The following is a 20,412-nucleotide window of genomic DNA, read 5'->3' as shown; positions in this document are numbered from 1 at the left end:
GAGATCATGTGTTCGAGTGCTCATGTGGTGTGTGTGTGGGTGCGTTAAAAAAAAACTACTTTTAAGGAAATTTCTGATGGGTAATGGGTTCGAGGTGCAGATTTGATCGGTTCCCTTCCCTCTGACAAGGTGGAGATTCTACTCAGTAATTTCTTCTCAGTAATGAGTTTTGGATCAGCCTAATTTTCAGGCAACAAGCAAAACCTGATGGGGCGCAAAATGGTGGACGGATTGGATCTCATACAAACATCCCAATGGATTCTATGCATCACATTGTATGCTAAGCTTAACCTATTTTGTAGTGGATCCAGCCTCATTGAAGAAACATTTGTAAATGCCAGTTACTATCAAACAGAACAGACCAATAACAAAAAGAATGTGACAAAAGAACCGGAAAGACAAGTCCTTGCTTTGATTAACTAGTTTCATACTAACCCAGCAACACTTGCAATCGTAGGATCTGAATGTAAAGGATTGTAGTCACCAGCGAGCCTGTACAACAACGCCTGCATCATAGCATTTAAAGTTCCAGTTTTATTCTTCATTCTTAAAACAAAGGGTAGAGTCCTATGATTGTTCACCACTACAAAAGTGGTGATGACTCATCCTCCTCATATCAGCGTTCATGCATGCATATGTAGACCATCCAATTTATGGGGCACATTATGGATGGAGCATGTCTCTAAAATCAAATGATCCAGCAATCTTGACCATCCAATTGATGGCTAACAAATGGATGGCTAAAAGTAAATAGTGAGCAGTCTGAATTCCAAGGTAAAATCAGATGGTCACAACTTACAACCATCTTCTCATTGCAATTTTTTGGCCCCATTCACAATCAGGTCTTTTTAAAATGGTGGTGAAAGATAATAGGATCATAGCCCGTGAAAAAAAACAAAACAAAATGAAAACAAATTACTAGTTCAGCATGCTATACAAAATGAGGCCTATGGACAGCAAGCTCTCGAAGGTGACTGAGGCTACTACATTAGGAAAAATTCAGACAGCATAAGCATTGAAGGCCTTTTTTCTTTTTTTTTGAAACTGTGATAATTTTATTCGAGAAGGCCAGAGGCCAAAGAAAACAAAGAGACAAGAAAGAGGAGACAAAATATGATACATACAAAATGCAACAGCGCTAAGATAAGGCTGAGGGGTCAGCTGAGGGGTCAGCCATCCAATCCTGAACAAGACCAACCCTAGCTTGCAAACCTCCGGAAAGCTGCTAAACATATTCCTGTAGCATCGCCTATTCCTTCCCGACCATATTGACTAGATTCCGGCTAGCAAGCATTAGTGCTAGATTTTCTTCCCAGTCTTCCTGATGCCCCCGCCATGCCACGATAGTAGCACAGATTTGATCGAGGCTGGCAAAACCCATTGGTGCAATCTTGATGAGAAAAAATTCCAATATTTTCCTGGCATAAAAATAGTAAATGAAAAGGTGGTTCACTGTTTCTTTGTTCTGAAAGCACAAAAGACACACATTTGGGAGAATCATTTGCCTTTTGCATAAGTTATCTACTGTGAGAACTATATTTCTGCCCATTAACCATGCTAGGGCTGATGCTTTAGGGGGAGCTCTGTAACTCCAAATAAAAGCAGTATGGCAAATCGATGTGTCATATGTTGCTCCCGAAATCATGTTGTTAAACAACTTCACCAAGAAACATCCAGACTTCTCTGCGGTCCATGACAAAGAGTCTCATTCAGAGGGAGAAGGATGGGTCTTGCTAAGCAAACTCAGCAAATTCAACAATTCGGATAATCCAGGTTCCTTCGGCATGAAGGGGCCCACACTACCTCTTCTCCAATGATAGAGAAACATCTTGCCACTCTGACGTTAGCTTCCGTTGTGATTACTGCTAGCCTTAGGAATCCCTCCCTCAACTTTTGTTCCCCTAGCCAAATGTCTTCCTAGAATCTAATGTCTTCTCCATTACCCAACGTGAAGCGAATAACTTCCCATACATTGTTTTTTTTGTGCGGCCACAGATTTCCAAATGTACGAAGCCTTGTGTAATGACAAGTCTTTTATCCACTGCGCACCTTCTCAAACCCCGTATTTCTTTTCCACTACTACCCTCCATAAACTTTCCTTTTCCACCCCAAACCTCCAAACCCACTTACCTAGGAATGCTAAGTTCATGTCTTCCAATAATCAGAAACTGACACCCCCATGCTTTTTTGGCTTGCATACCTCTTTCCAATTCAAGAGATGAAATTTATGATTGTCATTCACCCCTTCCCATAAGAAGTCCCATCGTATTTTTTCTAGTGTCTTCAATACAGAGCTTGGGCACTTGAAAAGCGAGATAAAGTAGACTGGTAAGTTGGACATGACGGCCTGAATTACGTTAGCCTGGCCCCCATCGATAGGTGCCTTCTCTTCCATCCTGATAATTTCCTCTCAAGTCTTTCTATAACTTTGTTCCAAATCAACTTAGACGGCTTGCCAAAGCATAAAGGCAAACCCAACTAAGTGGTAGGGAAGGAGCCTACACTACAACCAAATATTTTGGCATAAAAACCGACCTCTTCCGCTGCTAAACCCACTCCCATCAGTTCCCTTTAACATATGTTGACCGTCAGCCCCGAAACCACCTGGAAGCATACTATCATCTTATGAAGATTTAAGAATTAAGACCTTAGATTCATCAGCCTCACAAAAGAAAAGCATGTCATCCGCATATTGGAGATGGGATATTTAAAATGAGGAGTCATCCACACTAAAGCCCTTTATTAGACCGAGCTCCTCCCCTTTTACTATTAACCTGCTAAGTGCCTTCATAACCACCACGAAAAGGTATGGCGATAATGGGTCACTTTGCCGCAATCCTCTTGAAGCACTAAAGTAGCCATTCGGGGAACCATTCGCAAGTACTGAGAATCTTGCTGACTTTATGCATGCTTGGATCCAAGATCTCCATCTTTCCCCGCATTCCAAATGATGAAGCATATAATCTAGAAAGGACCAATCAACGTGATCGAAAGCCTTCTCTATATCCAGTTTGCAAACTATTCCTTTGGGGCCTCTTCTGTTACAATGATCGACGCATTCATTTGCTATCAAAGCGCTATCTGCTATCTGCTGGTCGATGACAAAAGCACCTTGCGATTTGGGTACGACTTCAGAAATAGCTGCAGAGAATCTAGATGCTAATACTTTTGTGAGAATCTTATACGGACTACCCAATAAGCTGATTGGCCGAAAGTCTCTTAGAGATTTTGCCCCTTTTTTGGGATTAGCGAAATAAAAGTGGCTCCCATCGCCGTCGGAAGGAAATCTTTTTCATAGAATTCATTTATAAAGTTAATCATGTCTTCCTTAAGGATTCTCCAGAACTTTTGGAAGAAGACAATCGGGAAGCCGTTTGGGCCAGAGGCTTTGTCGCTGCCTAACTCAGAGATTGCTTTTTCTATTCAATAGGGAAGGGGACTGCAAGAGATTCAACCGCAACCCGTGATAAACAGTCAAAATGGAGATTGTCAAGAGAGGGACAATGCCATTCTTCCTTAGCTAATAGATTTGAATAGAATTTGACTTTGCCTTCCAATCTTTTGCCTTCCACCAAAACGCCTTTGATTCTATTAGATCGAGCACAGGCAATTGCCATTGGGTGGAGGAATTTTGTATTCTTATCTCCCGCTTTTAACCATAGGGCCCTCAACTGTTGCCTCCATTTGATTTCCTCTTCTCAAAGCTGCGATGTCTAATGCTTGAATTTTCTGCAGGATGTTGGATAGCTCTTCATCTTGCACCCCTAAGGCTTCTTTTTTCCACGTGTTGATTTTTTTATTTTTTATTTTTTATTTTTTATTTTTTTTTTGAGTAGTCTTAGTTTCTGGAAGTGAATGAAACCAGACCCACCATTAATTGAGAAGGAAGACCGCCATCCGATCACCAAATCCGAGAAGCCTTCTACCTCTAACCATGAGAGCTCGAATATGAAGGGATGGGGGCCTCATTTTTCTTCTTCAGTTTCCACTATAATGGGGCAATGGTCCGAGATCGGTTTTGGCAGACCCCTTTGAAATATGAGTGGAAATTTGTCAATGAAATCCGCAGATAGGAGGAAATGGTCTAACTTAGATCTTGTGTGCAGGCATTGAAGGCCTTACACACAAGATCACAGGAAACAAGTATTGTAAGGCATTCCCTACTGTCCTAATGTTTAGAAGTCTATAAAGTACAACTACAACATTTAGTAAGAGAGCACTGGGGAAGGTTTCTCTACTGCTCACACAACTGTTGTGCAAAGTACCATGTCCGGCATCTATACTTTTTATATAAGTACATTCCATACTGTTATTTACATAAAAACCTAAATTACAAACTCATAAAGCACTTGCTCAAAAAGTAGGACATGTATTGTTATTGAATTTCCATTCCTCCTTTCCTCTCACATTTGCTGCAAATTACTAAATTGTGCAACTCACACACTGTATATGGGGCACATTCATGCACATCAATCCAAGTCAAGAGGTTGAGATGACTGTCCCACCATCCTCTTCTCTACTCTCTCTTCTTTCTATTGTCCCAATCTACAATACTGATTGTCTGATCTGTGCGATTTTTGAGGCCAAACTATCTGGCTGGACCGTATTGATGTACATCAATGCCACCTCCCTTGATTCTATTGAAAAATGAATGGAAATAAAAGGATCATCAGACAACGAACCTCTCATATTTACAGACAACAAATGAAAATTAATAGTAATACTGATGATAATATTTGAAATCACAAGATTAAAATGATTAACTCTCTTAATTCACTGCCATCTAAGTTAACTTCTTAATTCAACAACAAAAGCTTACATAGATTTGGCTTACCTGAGATTGATGTGTACAATCTTCGTGCACAACAAAAGGTTTATATTTTGGAATCCTAATAGGAGAAATCTGGTTGGCTGGATAATTGGAATATGAATATAGAGGAGAAGATTTTGAGAAGCCGCCAGCACCGCGTAAATAAATAGTGCTCCTGCAAATTAGAGAACGTTAACTGGTTGAATTCTTGGCTGTTCTAAGATCTCATAGGTATTTGAAGAATGTACTGACCGGTTCATGCATAGTGCTTCACCAGACTCATTATAGCTAGTGGTGTCAATCTCAAGAACTGTTGCTTTACCTGGAAATCAAGAAACACTGCTTAAGCTCTGTAGCTTTGACACAAAACCAAACAGAAAAAAGGGGGGTTGTTGAAGAAAAAAGAAAAAGAAAAAGAAGAATGAGGGATCATGAACATTACAGTTCGTAGACTGGACAAGCTATGTTACAAATGTCATCTGTGTAATATGATCATTACATAAGTAACTAAGTACTCAAGGGTAGATTGGTCCATTCCCTATTTACTATGTAATAACATTTTCACGTCCCTTCTAACCCTCATAAGCAAGGGGTACTATTGTAATCTGAAGATACAACCAAGAAATTTCTCCTACACGACTGTTGATTGGGTTCTCCCAAGTCTCCTCTTTCTACCTCGTAGGTGATATTGATACGAACAACTGAAAATGGGCTTTGTACCTGTACTGGAGGTTTCAATTTTTAGTGGAAAAGCTGTGCATGATAACCCCTTTACCAGTTCACACCAATCGGGCCCACTCCGCCGAGTTGGACTGGTTTACCCAATACACAGGCATACCATATGGCTTGGCACCTTAAACTTAATGGTAGCTGTGTGGGGCTCGTCCATGCTATTTATATGATATCCGTTCCGTTCATCAGGTGCATCCATTTATTATTAACTGTTAGTCCAAATTTTATGTGAAAAATCAACTCAAGTGGCCATAAGGCCCACAACAATGGAAACAGTGGGGGAGAACGCAACAGAACAAAATTTAGCTGTGTTAGGGCTCCACATTCATGTGTATCTACACATCCAACCCGTTCATAAGATATCATGCAGATTGAAAACTCATGTGGGCTACCATATTTGAATTTAGAGGCCCAAATGCACATTTTTACATTGTTTCCACTGGTTTGGAAGATCAGCTTGATTTTTGGTTGTCTTATATTCATGGTGGGTCAGACATGATGAGTGGTTTGGATTCCGCATACATTAACATGGCCCTTAAAACGCGTGGGGAGTGTGTAAATGAGATGCGACAACTGTACAGGGGGGCTAGCGAGCTACTATTTCGGTTTTCCATTCACTCTCACAGCTGCACTGTTGTCAAGTCAACTTGAATTTAAAGGATTTATTCGATCCTCTAGCAAAGTATGATGGTTTGTACACATACACTAAGAAATTGTACATGTGACATATATTTACTCAAATTAAACAGACTAAATTGTGAAACCCACAAATAACCTCTGATTCATGGATGCTTGTTTGTTGAAGCAAAACCATTGGACCACGGTGGTGACTCATCTATCTCACATGTGGCCCTTAAATACACCATCTGAACTGTCTAATTTCTGGGACATGTTGTGAATGGAGCATATATGTAAAATCACAATGACTTAGAAGTCCTAACCGTCTGATTTGAGTAGAACAAAGAGAAATTGGGCATCTCAGCCTGTATCAGCCGATATGACTCGGTATCAGCAGTGGGTGACACACCCTACCAAAACCAATTTTTATACCTTGTTATTACTACTATTACAACCGCCACTCCCATTCCCATGCTACATTGGCACTATGACTCCCAGTACCACAACTGCTGCTACTACCACTAATACCACAGCCATTGCTACTACCACCAGTGTTCGAATTATCTCTGATATTATCGAAATATCTCCAATATTATCTTTATCTCCAGCTTAGAGATACCGAAAACACTGGTAGTGATATCGACAATGCTGGTAGTATCAGAAATTTCAGGTAGTAGCAATATATCGCTAGGTATCGCCAACGTATCGATATCACTAATGTAATCGCCAATATTTTAAACTATGGAAATTCTAGGTGTTGCTTGTATTGCCAATGCATCAATATCGCCAATGTATCGCAAATATTTTGGACTGTAAATTCTTGGTAATGCTCGCATCATATGTGTATCGACGATATTCCAATAATATCGCCAAAGTATTGATATAATCAAATTCGTGTTTATTAGAATATATATATATATATATATATATATATATATATATATATATATATATATATATATATATATATATATATATATATATATATATATCAGTGTTTTAAATAGCGGTAGTGTGTTGCGTAGCGTTCAACCCTCCGTAGCATGTAGTGAAATAGCGTAGCGTGTAGCGTAAGCTACACAATACTTCTATTTTTTTATTAAAAAAAGAAAAGAAAAATATGATAAATATTAAATAGTAAGAAAAAAGCAAAATATATAAAAGTCACTCTCTTCAAAAAAAAACATGCATTACAGTGGACCCCACGCATGTGGGCCATGCCATACACACACCATAGTGGACCCGCGCATGTGGGCCATGCCATACACACACAACAGTGGACCCCACGCATGTGGGCCATGCCATACACACACCACAATGGTCCCCACGCATGTGGGCCATGCCATACACACACCACAATGGTCCCCACGCATGTGGGCCATGCCATACACACACCACAATGGTCCCCACGCATGTGGGCCATGCCATACACACACCACAGTGGACCCCACGCATGTGGGCCATGGCCGCGCATGTGGATCATGGCATAAAACACCACAGAGGACCCCCACACGTGGGCCGTAGCATAGAACACCACAGTGGACCCCACGCATGTGTCCCACGTGATGGTTGGATGAGTCAAATCCATGCCCTAGACACCACAGCCCCCATAAAAAGAAAAAAAATTGAAAAAAAATGAAAAAATAACACAACATTATTAAAGGGCTAAAACATACCTTGAATAGAGATTTAATCAACTGAAAATTGATTTTTAAGAGTTACGTGTCCGCACGGCTGCGAAAAGAGGGATACACGATTTCTCACTTGTTTGGGCTTCAATGCTTCTGAAATTCCAGCAAGATGATGCTCTTGTAATTCCGATTGAACTCCAAAAATCGGATTTGAGAAAGGGCTCTTCGAAATCTTGGAATCAAAGCTTAAAAAATGAGGCCTGCGGCTGCTGCGGCACCACAATAGGGCTGTTCGAAAGCCCTAATACGATTGTTTTAAGTTTTAAAAAAAAGTCTCATAATATGAGTCTAACACCACCTACTCAAAAGGAAAGATGGCCAGTCACCACCATTTAACAACAAGTTTTTAACTAAAATGTCTTTTATTTTAAAATTCTTACGGTAGTCTTGAGGCGTACGCTATATACGCTACACGCTACTTATGTGTAGCGTACGCTACAGCCCTGGTAGCACACGCTACTGCGTATTTATGCTATTCCGCACGCTACATAGCGTTTTTTGTACGCTACGCTACCACGCTATTTCATACACTGATATATATATATATATATATATATATATATATATATATATATATATATATATTTCAAATTTTTTTTCATGGGCACATGGTTGTATGTAGTTTTCAATTTGTCATTGATAATACTCGATATTATCGATATTGCAACATGCGCGACATCGAGACCATAATCTTTCGTTTCCTTTCCAATTGTTGATGATTTCTTGGTAAATATCACGTGTTGTTGATATTTTGCAATATCAATGGATGTTTGGATGGAAGGTTGGCTGGTTAAATAGGCCGGATGGGATGGTTGGACTGATTTCTTACAACAACACATGCTTTTAAGGTCCTATTAAATGGAAACTTATTATATATGCATTCTTTTTGTAATTTTTTATTTATAAATATGCAAATATGTAAGTTGTAACATCTCCTAAAGTTTTGCTGAAAATTCCACCGTTTTTCCCTTGTTTTTCAGCGATATTATCAGTGATATTATCAGTGATATCGATATTGTTCCCGTATCCCTGGCCAGCGAAACTTGTAGCGATACCGATACTTCGAACATTGACTACCACTACCAACTGATGCAAACAAAATTTCACAACTGGACGTCATGCATGGTGAATCTGGATCTGGGCTTTTATAAATCAGATCTAGTACCAAAAATCTTAGACAAAAGCAGGAAACTGTAGAAATTGGATCTGGACTGTAATGTGTCAAATTTGGATCAAAATATCTCCTAAAGAAACACCACACAAAATAGAAGATGACAAACAAAGTACTGGGAGCAAGACTCAACCGGTTACTAGTTTAACCACTAGTACTTGTGTAAATCCAAAATTGAAGCAATTGAAATTGCAAAACTAGATCCCTTATGCAGCAGATCTGGATCTAGGCCTGTATAAATAAGATCCGACACCAAAAGTTGTCCATAAATCTTATACCAATGCAGGAGAAATAGAAATTGAATCTGGACTTTTACGCATTACATCTGGATCAGTATACCTACCATAAAAACGCGGCATATGGGAAATAAAATAAAAGATATAAAGGAATGGGAGCATAATTCAGCAGCCTATTATTGCCCCTCCCAAACAGTGCTAAACCCTCAGAGGAAACCTCACATTCAAAATATTCATCACGATTGTTCATTTGCATGAGTATAAAGGCCTATTCATCAACTATATGGAGTGTACATGAAGCCATGTAGGCTATATAGCCTGAACAGTTGTATGTGAGAGTTCAATAGAGCAACTGGCTGATGTTTGGGTCTTTCAAGGACCATCTGCTAGATTTTGTGGACCACACCATCCATCAGATCATGTATGCAGTCTGATCTGTCACATGTGTTATCAACCGGGCTCATCTGATGGATCTGTCAGTCCCTCAGTTCAATCAAACCATTGATCTGCTCAGAAAGTAACCATCAGGGCCATGGAACTGCTCCATATTGTTGATCCGGTCAATATGGACCTTCATGTGATGTGGTCCAATCTTTCAATCTGGATGGTTGGATGGTCTGGATTGTGAATCCGTGCAGCTAGATCATATGTTTGAATGGTTGGATCTGAACTTTGATTCAGACTGTTGGACAGGCCTGATTTACAACCTGATTGCTTGAACGTTCGTCGACCAACTTGTATGGCATGGATGCATTCTTGACAGCTCATGCATGGTCCAGATGCATCAGAATACTAGTGATGGAGTTTCTATTAGTCATTAATACAGAACTTCCCCATTGTGCATGGGATTAGCACATGTCGTCATACCATCAGCTTAATGGTCTAGATCACCAAAACATGGGTCCCACATGTCGTGGAGCCCTCTATTAGTCTCTAGTAGAAACCCGAAACCCCATTATTATCATTGTTATAATTATTATTAAGACCATTATTATCATTTTTATTCTTATTGATGGCAAGGTTCAAAACATCAGTTTCAGAGCATTTACTTGATAGGTCAAACCTGATATGTATCGGTTACATATCAACTGCTAAGCACTATGTATCAGCCACACTGGTGTGAAGTTTGACTTTTTCCCGTATTAGTGATACATAGTTTTAAATACCAATATGTAAAGCCTAAATTGAAAAGCTTCAAACTTTTCAGGTTACATCGTGTTCTGTCTCATAAACTCTCATGGAATTAGGAACTATCACAATAAGATCCATAAAAGGTAATTTTTTTACCTTTTTGGTTGGGCAGTTAGGAGTGATGTCTGCCTGCACACAGCAGTTGCTACTACAACCAACCATACTTCAAAGACCAGAAAACTCCAACTTGACTTGATGTCCAACCAGGTAGGGTTGACACAAAGACTTGATCCAGTCTTAGTTGGTTCGACTTCATAATTAATAACTAAATTAAATAATATAGCCAAAATAAATAACAATGCATTAGTCTTCCACTGGTTAAGGACTTTGGATCCCTTGATGGGTTTCAGGGTTCGATTCTCTCCCCCATCACTTCATATTTTATTAAAAAGAAAAAAAGAAAAAGACAACGTCAACGAGTAACTCAGTTCCAGTCATTACAAGTCATTGACTCCATTCAGTCCATGAGTGGAGTCTCGGCAAGTCCCTACGAAACGTGGCAGAGTTAGACTCAATAGCTAGTTTCTCTCTGACTCAGCTCAAATTCTTGCCATGGTGAGTTGACTTGGCTGACTTTTGATCATCTCAGTGAGTTTTAGAACTATGCAACCAACTCTTTCATGCTCATGCCACAGGTTAACTGGAATGAAATCCATAGCATGTTGTTCCAACAAAAGTAGAGCTCATATAAACAGATTACTTCACCAACAAAAATGACCTTATTTTACAGCTCCATACCCTTACTACTGAAAACTTTTAAGTAATAGATGATTTAGCAAGGAAACGCACCTTTGTCATGTAACCCTGAAATCACTGCTCTATTTTGTATCTGGTTCAACATCATGAGAGTGTAAGCATATACTCTTGCTTAAAGACAAGACCAAATGAGGAAAATAAATGAATCAAAAGAAATTATTTGGTATTATCTTCAAAAGGAAAACTATTTTGTAAACAATGAGGCAGATGGACTGTGAATAAAATAGTAGATCATTGAAAGAAGAAATAGGTAACAACAAAGTTTTCAGAAATTGGAAAATTAACTGAAGAATGGCCAAGCAAAAGTGAAGTAGGTCTAAAGTGCTTTGAACATATGAAGGAAACATACAACCCCACTGATGCAATCCAAGGCTGGAAACCACAATTTATCTGGTTAGTTTTGTGGGCTTCTGATGAAGGTCATCAGTCTGTGAGGGCTCACATGAGTGGTCCAGTTAGTCTATGCATCTGGAAATCCAAATTTCTCTTTTGTATTTGTGTCGCTTGTTTTATGGATTAGCTTTTGAGTACTAAATGTCTGGATTAATGAAATTGGTCGTGTTTGAAAGCATATTAAGTTACCTTTCAAATTAATCCAAGATCATGCAATTATGATATCATTTGAGTGAGTCATGGCTGATTTAGGAAGGGTTGTATTGTCTTGACAGGATTTAGGAATATTTTAGTCCTTTTTATAGGTAGGATTATAATTAATGAATGGCTACGATTATGTTATGAGTTTTTTTTTCCTTGGGGAAAAATGTAGACACCCCACCTGATGTCGATTCTCCCAAGATCACCTAATTGAATCAAATCGGGAGGGTCTAGCAACCAAACTCCTTTTTGGTAAAGATTCTCTCCATTTAGGAATGGAACACCACCTGCCCATTTTTTAACCAAAACAGCCTCACTTTTGCAAATGCTTACAAGGGTAATGGAACCAGGCTGTACCAAAATCTGGCCCTAATCTTTAATGAAAATTTGAGGCGCAGAAATCTGATATCGGCTTATCAACATAGATGTGACACATAGAAATTGGATTTCCGCTCGCAGACACCTGCTTTGGCGGGCTTTTGCCACCCTTTCCCTTTTATTATAAAGATCATCAACCAATAATTCCCCTCTGTTTCCAATGACCTAAGAAGATAAGACAGTGGGGCCAGGTGGAGATGCACCAGCAGTAATAGATTGGCCAATATGGTGGAACTCAAATAGGCAAGCAAGGGATGGAATGTTCCTCACCCTCTCTCTCACAAGAATGCAAAACAAGCTTTAAAATAAATTAAAAAACAACTACATTCTCCCCATAGGGAGTCCTTTCTTTATAGCCAAAAGAATCTATAGCAACTGTTCCACCTAATTTAATACAAACTCCAACTTCCAAACCAATTTATAAATAAATAAATAAAAAAAAAAAAAAAAAAAAAAAAACTCTAATAAACTCATCCCTCTAATCAGAGGGAACTTTCCAAAACAAAGACCAATTAAATAAAAAGAAAGGAAAAATCAGAAAAATTAAAAAGGACAGCTGTTAAGAGGACTGCTAATTACAGTTTTGGCTTCGGACAACTTAGGTTTGATGTGGGGCCTACATGATCTACTGACTCCACCCCTAGTTGACACTTGGCAATGTGAGCTACACCAATGTAGTTGGCCATGTGGAATGTAGGTAGGGTTGTACACATGCCGATCTAGCTCATTATTGAGAGATTTCGCATTGAGAATTCTTTCCCAAAAAGCACTTGCTTGATTTAGCTCGGTTTGACTCGGCTTGAACGACGACTCGAGGCGAGCCAAGCTTCAAATGACTCAGCTTGTTTTGAAAACGAGACGAGGACTACCCTACCCATCCCTTTCTTACATTTTCCTTTCCTTACCCAACCCGTCGTGCCAACCCAAGCTCCTCTCTCTCTCTCTCTCTCTCTCTCTCTCTCCACTCGGCCACTCGCCCGAGCTCGATTCAGCGTCTACCCGACTCAGCGTCTCAGCCGCACAACCCACACCCATCCATCACTCTCTCTCTCTCTCTCAACAACAAGGTACCTCTAATCTTTGATTATTATTATTATTATTATTATTTTTTAATGTAATTGTTTGAAAATAGGAAAACTCCAAATCTCAAATTTGAGATTTGGGGTCTTGAATCTTTGATTTGGGTGTCGGGTTGGATCAGGTGTGGTTCAACTTAGGGTTGGGTTAGGACAGTTGGGTTGAATTGGGACTGGGTTAGGTCAGGTGGGTCAGTTGAGTTGAGTTGGGGCTGGGTTGGGTCGGGTGTGGCTCAGTTGGGTCGGGTTGGGTCAGGTGGGTTTAGGTTGGGTCGAGTTGAATTTTGAATTAGATTTGAATTTTGGATTAGATTTGCATGATTTTATTTATTAATAGTTACGTTTGTGTAATTATACTATATTTGAATTTTGTAGAGTTGAATTCCAATTGTGAATCTGTGAAGGGATATTATGAATTAGATTTGCATGATTTTCTTTATTTTTTTCTTACAAAAATACTTCTCTTACAACAATAGGGTGTGCAGCAATGTTTTCAGATGATGCATCTGCCAACATTTGGCATTAAGGTTCCCAAGTCTACTCCCCAAACTCTAAAAGAAAAAAGATTCAATACAATTTGTGGGGGCCAAAATTGTAAACAAAACAAATCGGCTTAGACTACAATCACTATACTTATCAAGTTAGAGGGGGGGGGGGGGGGGCAGCACAAAACCATGTCCTAAAACATCAAGGGAGGTACTAGTTTTATTCCAGGCTCTCGTAAACTCCAATAAGAAGCCTTCCACCCCCTCCCCCACACCGAATACAACTAGCCACAAGATATACCATAACATGCCTATTTTAATCAATAAAGAATCTGAAATAGAGACAGTGAAGAGAATTAGTAGAAAATAGGAAAAGGAGAATGAAGCTAGATTGAGAGCTTTTGAAAAAGAGCAATGAGGCAGAGGCATCTAGATATCAACGATATCTTCCTCGACAACATGGTGCTAAAGCAGGGCCGAGCTAGACTAGCAAGAAGCCATCGAAGTTTATCTCCAAACTTGCCACATTCTACAAGATCTTGGGTACTCCGTATACATCAACTTACAAAAAAAATTGAAAAAGCTAGTTGAATATATACAAGAACATGATGGAAAAGTCTCTCAACCTTCCGATTCAGGGGAAGCTAACGAGCATCTTGGAAAAGATACCAGCAGCTTTGGCATGAACGACAAAAATAATGGATCTGATCCCAGTTCGGATGGAGGAGATGAGTATTAAGGAGAATATTAAAATTATAAAAAAGGTATTAAGTTTTTTAATTGTACGGATTAAATACACTAACTTAACTTGCCTACTATAAATACACAAACTTAACTTAACCTTTAAATCATTATCTCATTCTTTTTCTTATATATTTCAATATTTATTCTTTAAATGTTTATACTTATGATTCTTTATTAATTGATGTTGTTAATTAGTATTTAGGCCACCTAGAGGTTTAGCAATGTATCCCCTTGTTTAAGAATTCATATTGAACAAGTACAGTCATTCAACTAGAAATGCTTGTTCTTTATGGATTTCCAAATTGTCCCATTTTGGACAGTTCGGTAACATACCATGTACTTAGATTGTCCTCATTTTCAATTTACATGCAGTTCGAATTTTGGTAGCATTTCCTTATATTTTCGCCGGATTGTAATTCTTTACTGATTGGTTGCCTCTATCTATGTGTAATGGATTACATGTGGCAACTAATCAATATTAAATTTTACATACATCTGGAGAATATGAGAAGATGCTGCCGAAACTTCAGCTCGCATGTAAACTGTATAAGGACAGTACGTGGTATTTTACCGAATGAGATAGAGTCAATTAGCACCTGTAGATAAAGACAAGTAGGAATGGGTGAGATATTTAGTGACAATTAGTAAACAAAATTTAAAACAATTAGGAACAATATATATATATATATATATGTGTGTATTTACCCCGGTGGATTTACTGATTAGAGGATTATTTGAGACACTTGTGTTTTGTAGTTTATGGAGGGGCCCGATATTATTTGTACTATGTATTTATATACACATATAAATGTGATTAACTGATCACTTCAACCTGTAAAAGTCCTGATCTTATCTTACCCTCGTTATCTTTTGATTTATAGATGACTGGTGAGGAAAACCCAAGTACCCCCAGTGCCGATGCATCAGTCACATCTCTTATTGTGGAGGGAGATCTGGCGGACAACAAAGTTGAAACTACTTTAGGTTCACTAAAAGGGGAAAAAAATATATATAAAAAAAGAGATCTGTGGTATAGGAATTTTTCGATGAGATCACGCTACCAGATGGTTCGGTTAAGATTAGATGCAAATATTGTAAAACTCTTTATGACGAGCATTCTGGTTCTTCTAATACTAATTATCAAAGGCATCTTAATAAATGTGCGAAGAGACCAAGAACATCGATCGATAGAGTCCAGCAGCTGCTTTCATTTACCGCTTCTAAAAAGAACGATTCTCAAGCTACACTCTTCGCCTACAAGTATGATCAGGAAAAGCTGAAGGAGTGGTATGCAAGATTAGTGATAGTTGATGAGAAGCTGTTTAGCATGGTAGAAAGCAAAGTTTTTATGGGATTTTGCAAAAAATTTTAATTCCAAATGTGAGAAGGTCTCTCGTCTTACTGTGAAAAGATAGTGCATGAATATACATGCAATTGAGAGAGCAAACTTGAAAGCTTTTTTAGCATCCGTATCAAAAATAAGTTTGATTTCGGATACGTAGATAGCATTGAATCAAAGAAAGGGATGTATGTCATTAACTGCATATTGGAAACTCCAAAAGAATATTATAAACTTCCGCTACATTCCTCCTCATACTGGTGTGGTAATGTCGGACTGCATTTACAATTGTCTTGTTGAGTAGGCATAAAATAAATAAATAAATAAATCTCTTCAATAACTTTAGATAATGTCTCTTCCAATGACACTTTGGTTTCTTTCTTATGTAGTCAATTTAAGGTAATCGGAAATTTATTGTTTGAGGGTAAAATATTTCAAGTTGTCGTGCCCACATACTAAACTTGATTGTACCAGAATGGCTGAAAGCAATTGACTCCAGGATTGCCAACACACGACACAATGTCAAATATATGAAATGGTCACCTTCAAGACTGAGTATGTGGAATGATATAATCCAATGTTTGGATTTGAAATCTAAAAAACAGTTGAAGTTAGATGTTTGCACACATTTGAATTCAATTTATGAAATGTTGAATACTGCTTTAGAATTTAAAGTTGTATTCCTAGAACTTACGGCGTGTAATAAAATGTACACATGTGCCTAGTGATGAAGACTGGACGAAAGTTGAATAGATTCATCAATTTCTCAAAGTTTTTTACGACCACATGAAGAATTTTTTTTCAGAATAAGCATCTTACAGCAAATCAGTTTCCATAAATTATTTCCATTATGGACGCTCTAAAAAGGTGTGCGATTGAGGGTCCAAATTTTTTACAAGTGATGGCTCTGGGAATGGAAATGAAATTCGATAAGTATTGGGTTGATTGCCATTTTTTAATGGCCATTGCGGTTATGAATCCACAGTAAAAGACGGCAATGGTTAGGTACGTTTTCAGGTCGCTTTATTCCAATTCTGAAACAGTTTCATCAGATACCGCCATTATTCATGTTGCGGTTGAAGAGTTGTTCAATTCGTATGTTGGTACTTTTACCACAATATCTGGTACAGTAGTTATTCCTCAATCTAGGTGTAATCAGGGAGTGCAGTATCGGTTACGTATCGGTCGTATCGGCTGATACGTAACAGTAATGGTCTGGACCATTACGCAATACGGGGTCGAAACGGGCACCGCCCCGATTCTGTATGCGTAACAACCCCGTAACGATCGTTACGGGGCGTAACAGCCGTTACTACCCCGTAACAATCAGGGCGTAATGGTTCAATAACAGCTAGTTTTTTTCCTTCTTTTTAAGGTCCGATTTTTCACTTTTTTTTATACTTCTTTCTTCCAAACTCTTCCTAAATCATTCTATAGCAATTTTCGACCACTCGTAGCTTGAAATTACAGATAAAAAATAACTTATATTAGGGATTTTCTTGATTCGAAGCTCCGCAGGCCATTTTTCAGAAATTTCTCAAAAATAGGTATTTATACTTTTTATTCAATGTGTTGTTGTTTTAATGGTAGAATGTGATGTGTTAATCATAATAGAACATATTAATGTCCATTTTACAGATTTTGGATGTGATTTTATATTTTTTTATAATTTTTTTCTATCTATGCACTATTTTGGGCCCTTTTTTTAAAATGTGAAAAATCATTTTTTATTTAATGTGTTGTTGTTTTAATGGTAGAATATGATGTGTTAATCATAATAGAACATATTAATGTCCATTGTATAGATTTTGGATGTGATTTATATTTTTTTATAATTATTTTCTATTTACGAACTATTTTCGGCCCTTTTTTAAAAAAATTCGAAAAATAATTTTTTATTTAATGTGTTGCTGTTTTAATGGTAGAATATGATGTGTTAATCATGGTAGAACATATTAATGTCCATTTTACAGATTTTGGATGTGATTTTATATTTTTTTAAAATTTTTTTTCTATTTACGCACTATTTTCGGCCCTTTTTTTAAAATTCGAAAAATCATTTTTTATTTTGTTGTTGTTTTAATGGTAGAATATGATGTGTTAATCGTAGTAGAACATATTAATGTCCATTTTACAGATTTTGGATGTGATTTTATATTTTTTTATAATTTTTTTCTATTTACGCACTATTTTTTGCCCTTTTTTTTAATTCGAAAAATCATTTTTTATTTAATGTGTTGCTGTTTTAATGGTAGAATATGATGTGTTAATCATAGTAGAACATATTAATGTCCATTTTACAAATTTTGGATGTGATTTTATATTTTTTTATAATTTTTTTCTATTTACGCACTATTTTTGGCCCTTTTTTAAAAAAAAAATCGAAAAATCATTTTTTATTTAATGTGTTGCTGTTTTAATGGTAGAATATGATGTGTTAATCATAGTAGAACATATTAATGGGCCGTTATGCGCCCGTATCGCCGTTACACCACCATATCCATATCGGTATTGGTGGACACCGTTACGCCAACCGATACCGATACGGAATACCTTGGGTGTAATACTTTTACTTGAGGAAATTGACTTAATGATCATATGCCATTCTTAGATGAAGAAGAGATAGAGAGGCAGAAATCTAAATTAGACGTGTAAAAGTATTTAAAGGAGCCAGTCATAAGGTTTTTTTTTTTTTTGAAGACAAGGCGTCCCCACCTCTTTTTTGTAGTGAGACCAATCCTTGCGGATACACGCAATCACCCACAACCACGTGTATCGGGTAAAGCCAAGGAGGGGAATCGAACCCTCACCTATAGGGAGCAAACCTATGGTGAAGACCATTCGCCCAAGATTTTGATCTTTTGCAGTAGTGAAAGTTGAGAGCTCGTGAATACCCTGGACTTTCGGTAATGGCACAAGACATATTGTCAATTCCAATTTCAATCGCAGCATTAGAATCGACTTTTAGCACTGGGAGTAGGGTTGTGAGCAAGTATCGAAGCTCACTCACCTCGAAAACAGTTAAAGCACTGATATGTACACAAGATTGGTTGCATTCAGTTTGGGGCGGTAGCAATTTCGATGTTAGGGAGGATAACGACGTGAAAGACGAGAATGGAAGTCAAGACGAGAATGCATCTAAAACTACATAAAGAAATGTATACTTTTAAAGTTTCGTTTAAGCTTTTGTAGTTTGTAATATATTTTCACTTTTTAGACTTGATGTTGTGGCATCTAGATAGTATATGTGAGACTCTCTTTTTTGGATTTAATGTTGTGGCACGTGGGACATTTTGGACTTTGACTTTTAATTTGTATTTTGTAGCAAAAAATATAATAAATTGAGGTGGGAGCAGGCTCGCCTTGACTTGAGGTAAGCTCGCCTCGGCTGGATCCACTAGCTCGCCTCAAAAGGTTTGGCTGATGGTAAGCACGGGGCGAGCTAGTGGATCAAGGCCGAGCTCGAGGAAAGCAAGGACAAGCTTACGATTGGAGCTTGCCTTGTTTGCCAAACCTTTCGAGGCGATCTAGTGGATCGAGTCAAGGCGAGCCTACTCTCACCTAAATTTATTATATTTTTTGCTACAAAATACAAATTAAAAGTCAACAACATTAAGTCCGAAAAGTCCCACATGCTACAATATCAAGTCCAAAAAAAAAAATCTTACATATACTATCTAGATGCCACAACATCAAGTCTAAAAAGTGAAAATATATTACAAAATACAAAATTCAAACAAAACTTTAAAAGTATACATTCCTTTATGTAGTTTTAGATGCATTCTCATCTTGAATTCCATTCTCGCTTTCATCCTCCTCAACATCGAAACTGATACCAATCCAAACTAGATGCAACCAATCTTGTGTACATATCAGTGTTTTAACTGTTTTCGAGGCGAGCGAGCCTTGATACTTGCTCACAACCTTACTCCACGTGCTAAAAGTTGATTTTGATGCCACGGTCAAAATTGGAATTGACAATGTCTCGTGCCATCATCGAAAGTCTAAGGTATTCACGAGCTCTCAACTTCCACTGCAAAACATCAAAATCCTCTTCATGTAATAACCTTATGACTGGCTCCTTTAGATACTTCTCCACTTCTGATTCAGTTTTCTACGTCTCTATTTCATTTTCGTCTAAAAAGACATAAAATCACGATGTTGTTTTCCTCCAGTAGAAGTACTACACCTAGATTAAAGTATCAACATATGAAGTGAATAACTCTTCAACTATAGCATGAATAATGGTGGTCTCCACTGAAACCCTTTCAGAATTAGAAAAAAGCGACATGAAAACGTACTTAACCATTATCATCTTGTACCGTGTATCCATAACAACTGCAATGGCCATTAACAAATGACAGTCAGCCCAATACTTTCGACTATCATTTGCATTCCCAAAGCCATCACTTGTAAAAAAAAAAAAAACCTTGACCCTCTTAGCACACTTTTTTTAGAGCGTCTATAATGAAAATAATTTCTAAAAAGTAAAAACTAATTTTTCGTAGGATGCTTATTCCCGGAAAAAATCTTCGTGTAGTCGTAAGAAACTTTAAGAAATTGATAAACCTATTCAGCTTTCGTCTAGACT

The 20,412-nt window shown here is 37.9% G+C and overlaps 1 protein-coding gene across 1 annotated transcript in view; it reads right to left on the bottom strand.

Moving 5' to 3' along the window:
- The window catches only part of LOC131237103 (enoyl-CoA hydratase 2, peroxisomal), a 79,529-nt gene that overhangs the window by 29,194 nt on the left and 29,923 nt on the right, over positions 1-20,412 (bottom strand). The window contains exons 6-9 of the mRNA XM_058234757.1: positions 11,239-11,278; positions 5,063-5,132; positions 4,835-4,985; positions 436-506 (exon numbers count right to left, since the gene is read on the bottom strand). Coding sequence (XP_058090740.1) covers positions 436-506; positions 4,835-4,985; positions 5,063-5,132; positions 11,239-11,278 — 332 coding nt within the window. The remainder of the gene's footprint in view (positions 1-435; positions 507-4,834; positions 4,986-5,062; positions 5,133-11,238; positions 11,279-20,412) is intronic.

This window comes from Magnolia sinica, chromosome 2, assembly GCF_029962835.1.
Source record: "Magnolia sinica isolate HGM2019 chromosome 2, MsV1, whole genome shotgun sequence".
In the NCBI taxonomy this organism is placed as follows: Eukaryota; Viridiplantae; Streptophyta; class Magnoliopsida; order Magnoliales; family Magnoliaceae; genus Magnolia; species Magnolia sinica.
This window is presented reverse-complemented; position numbering and strand designations above follow the sequence as displayed.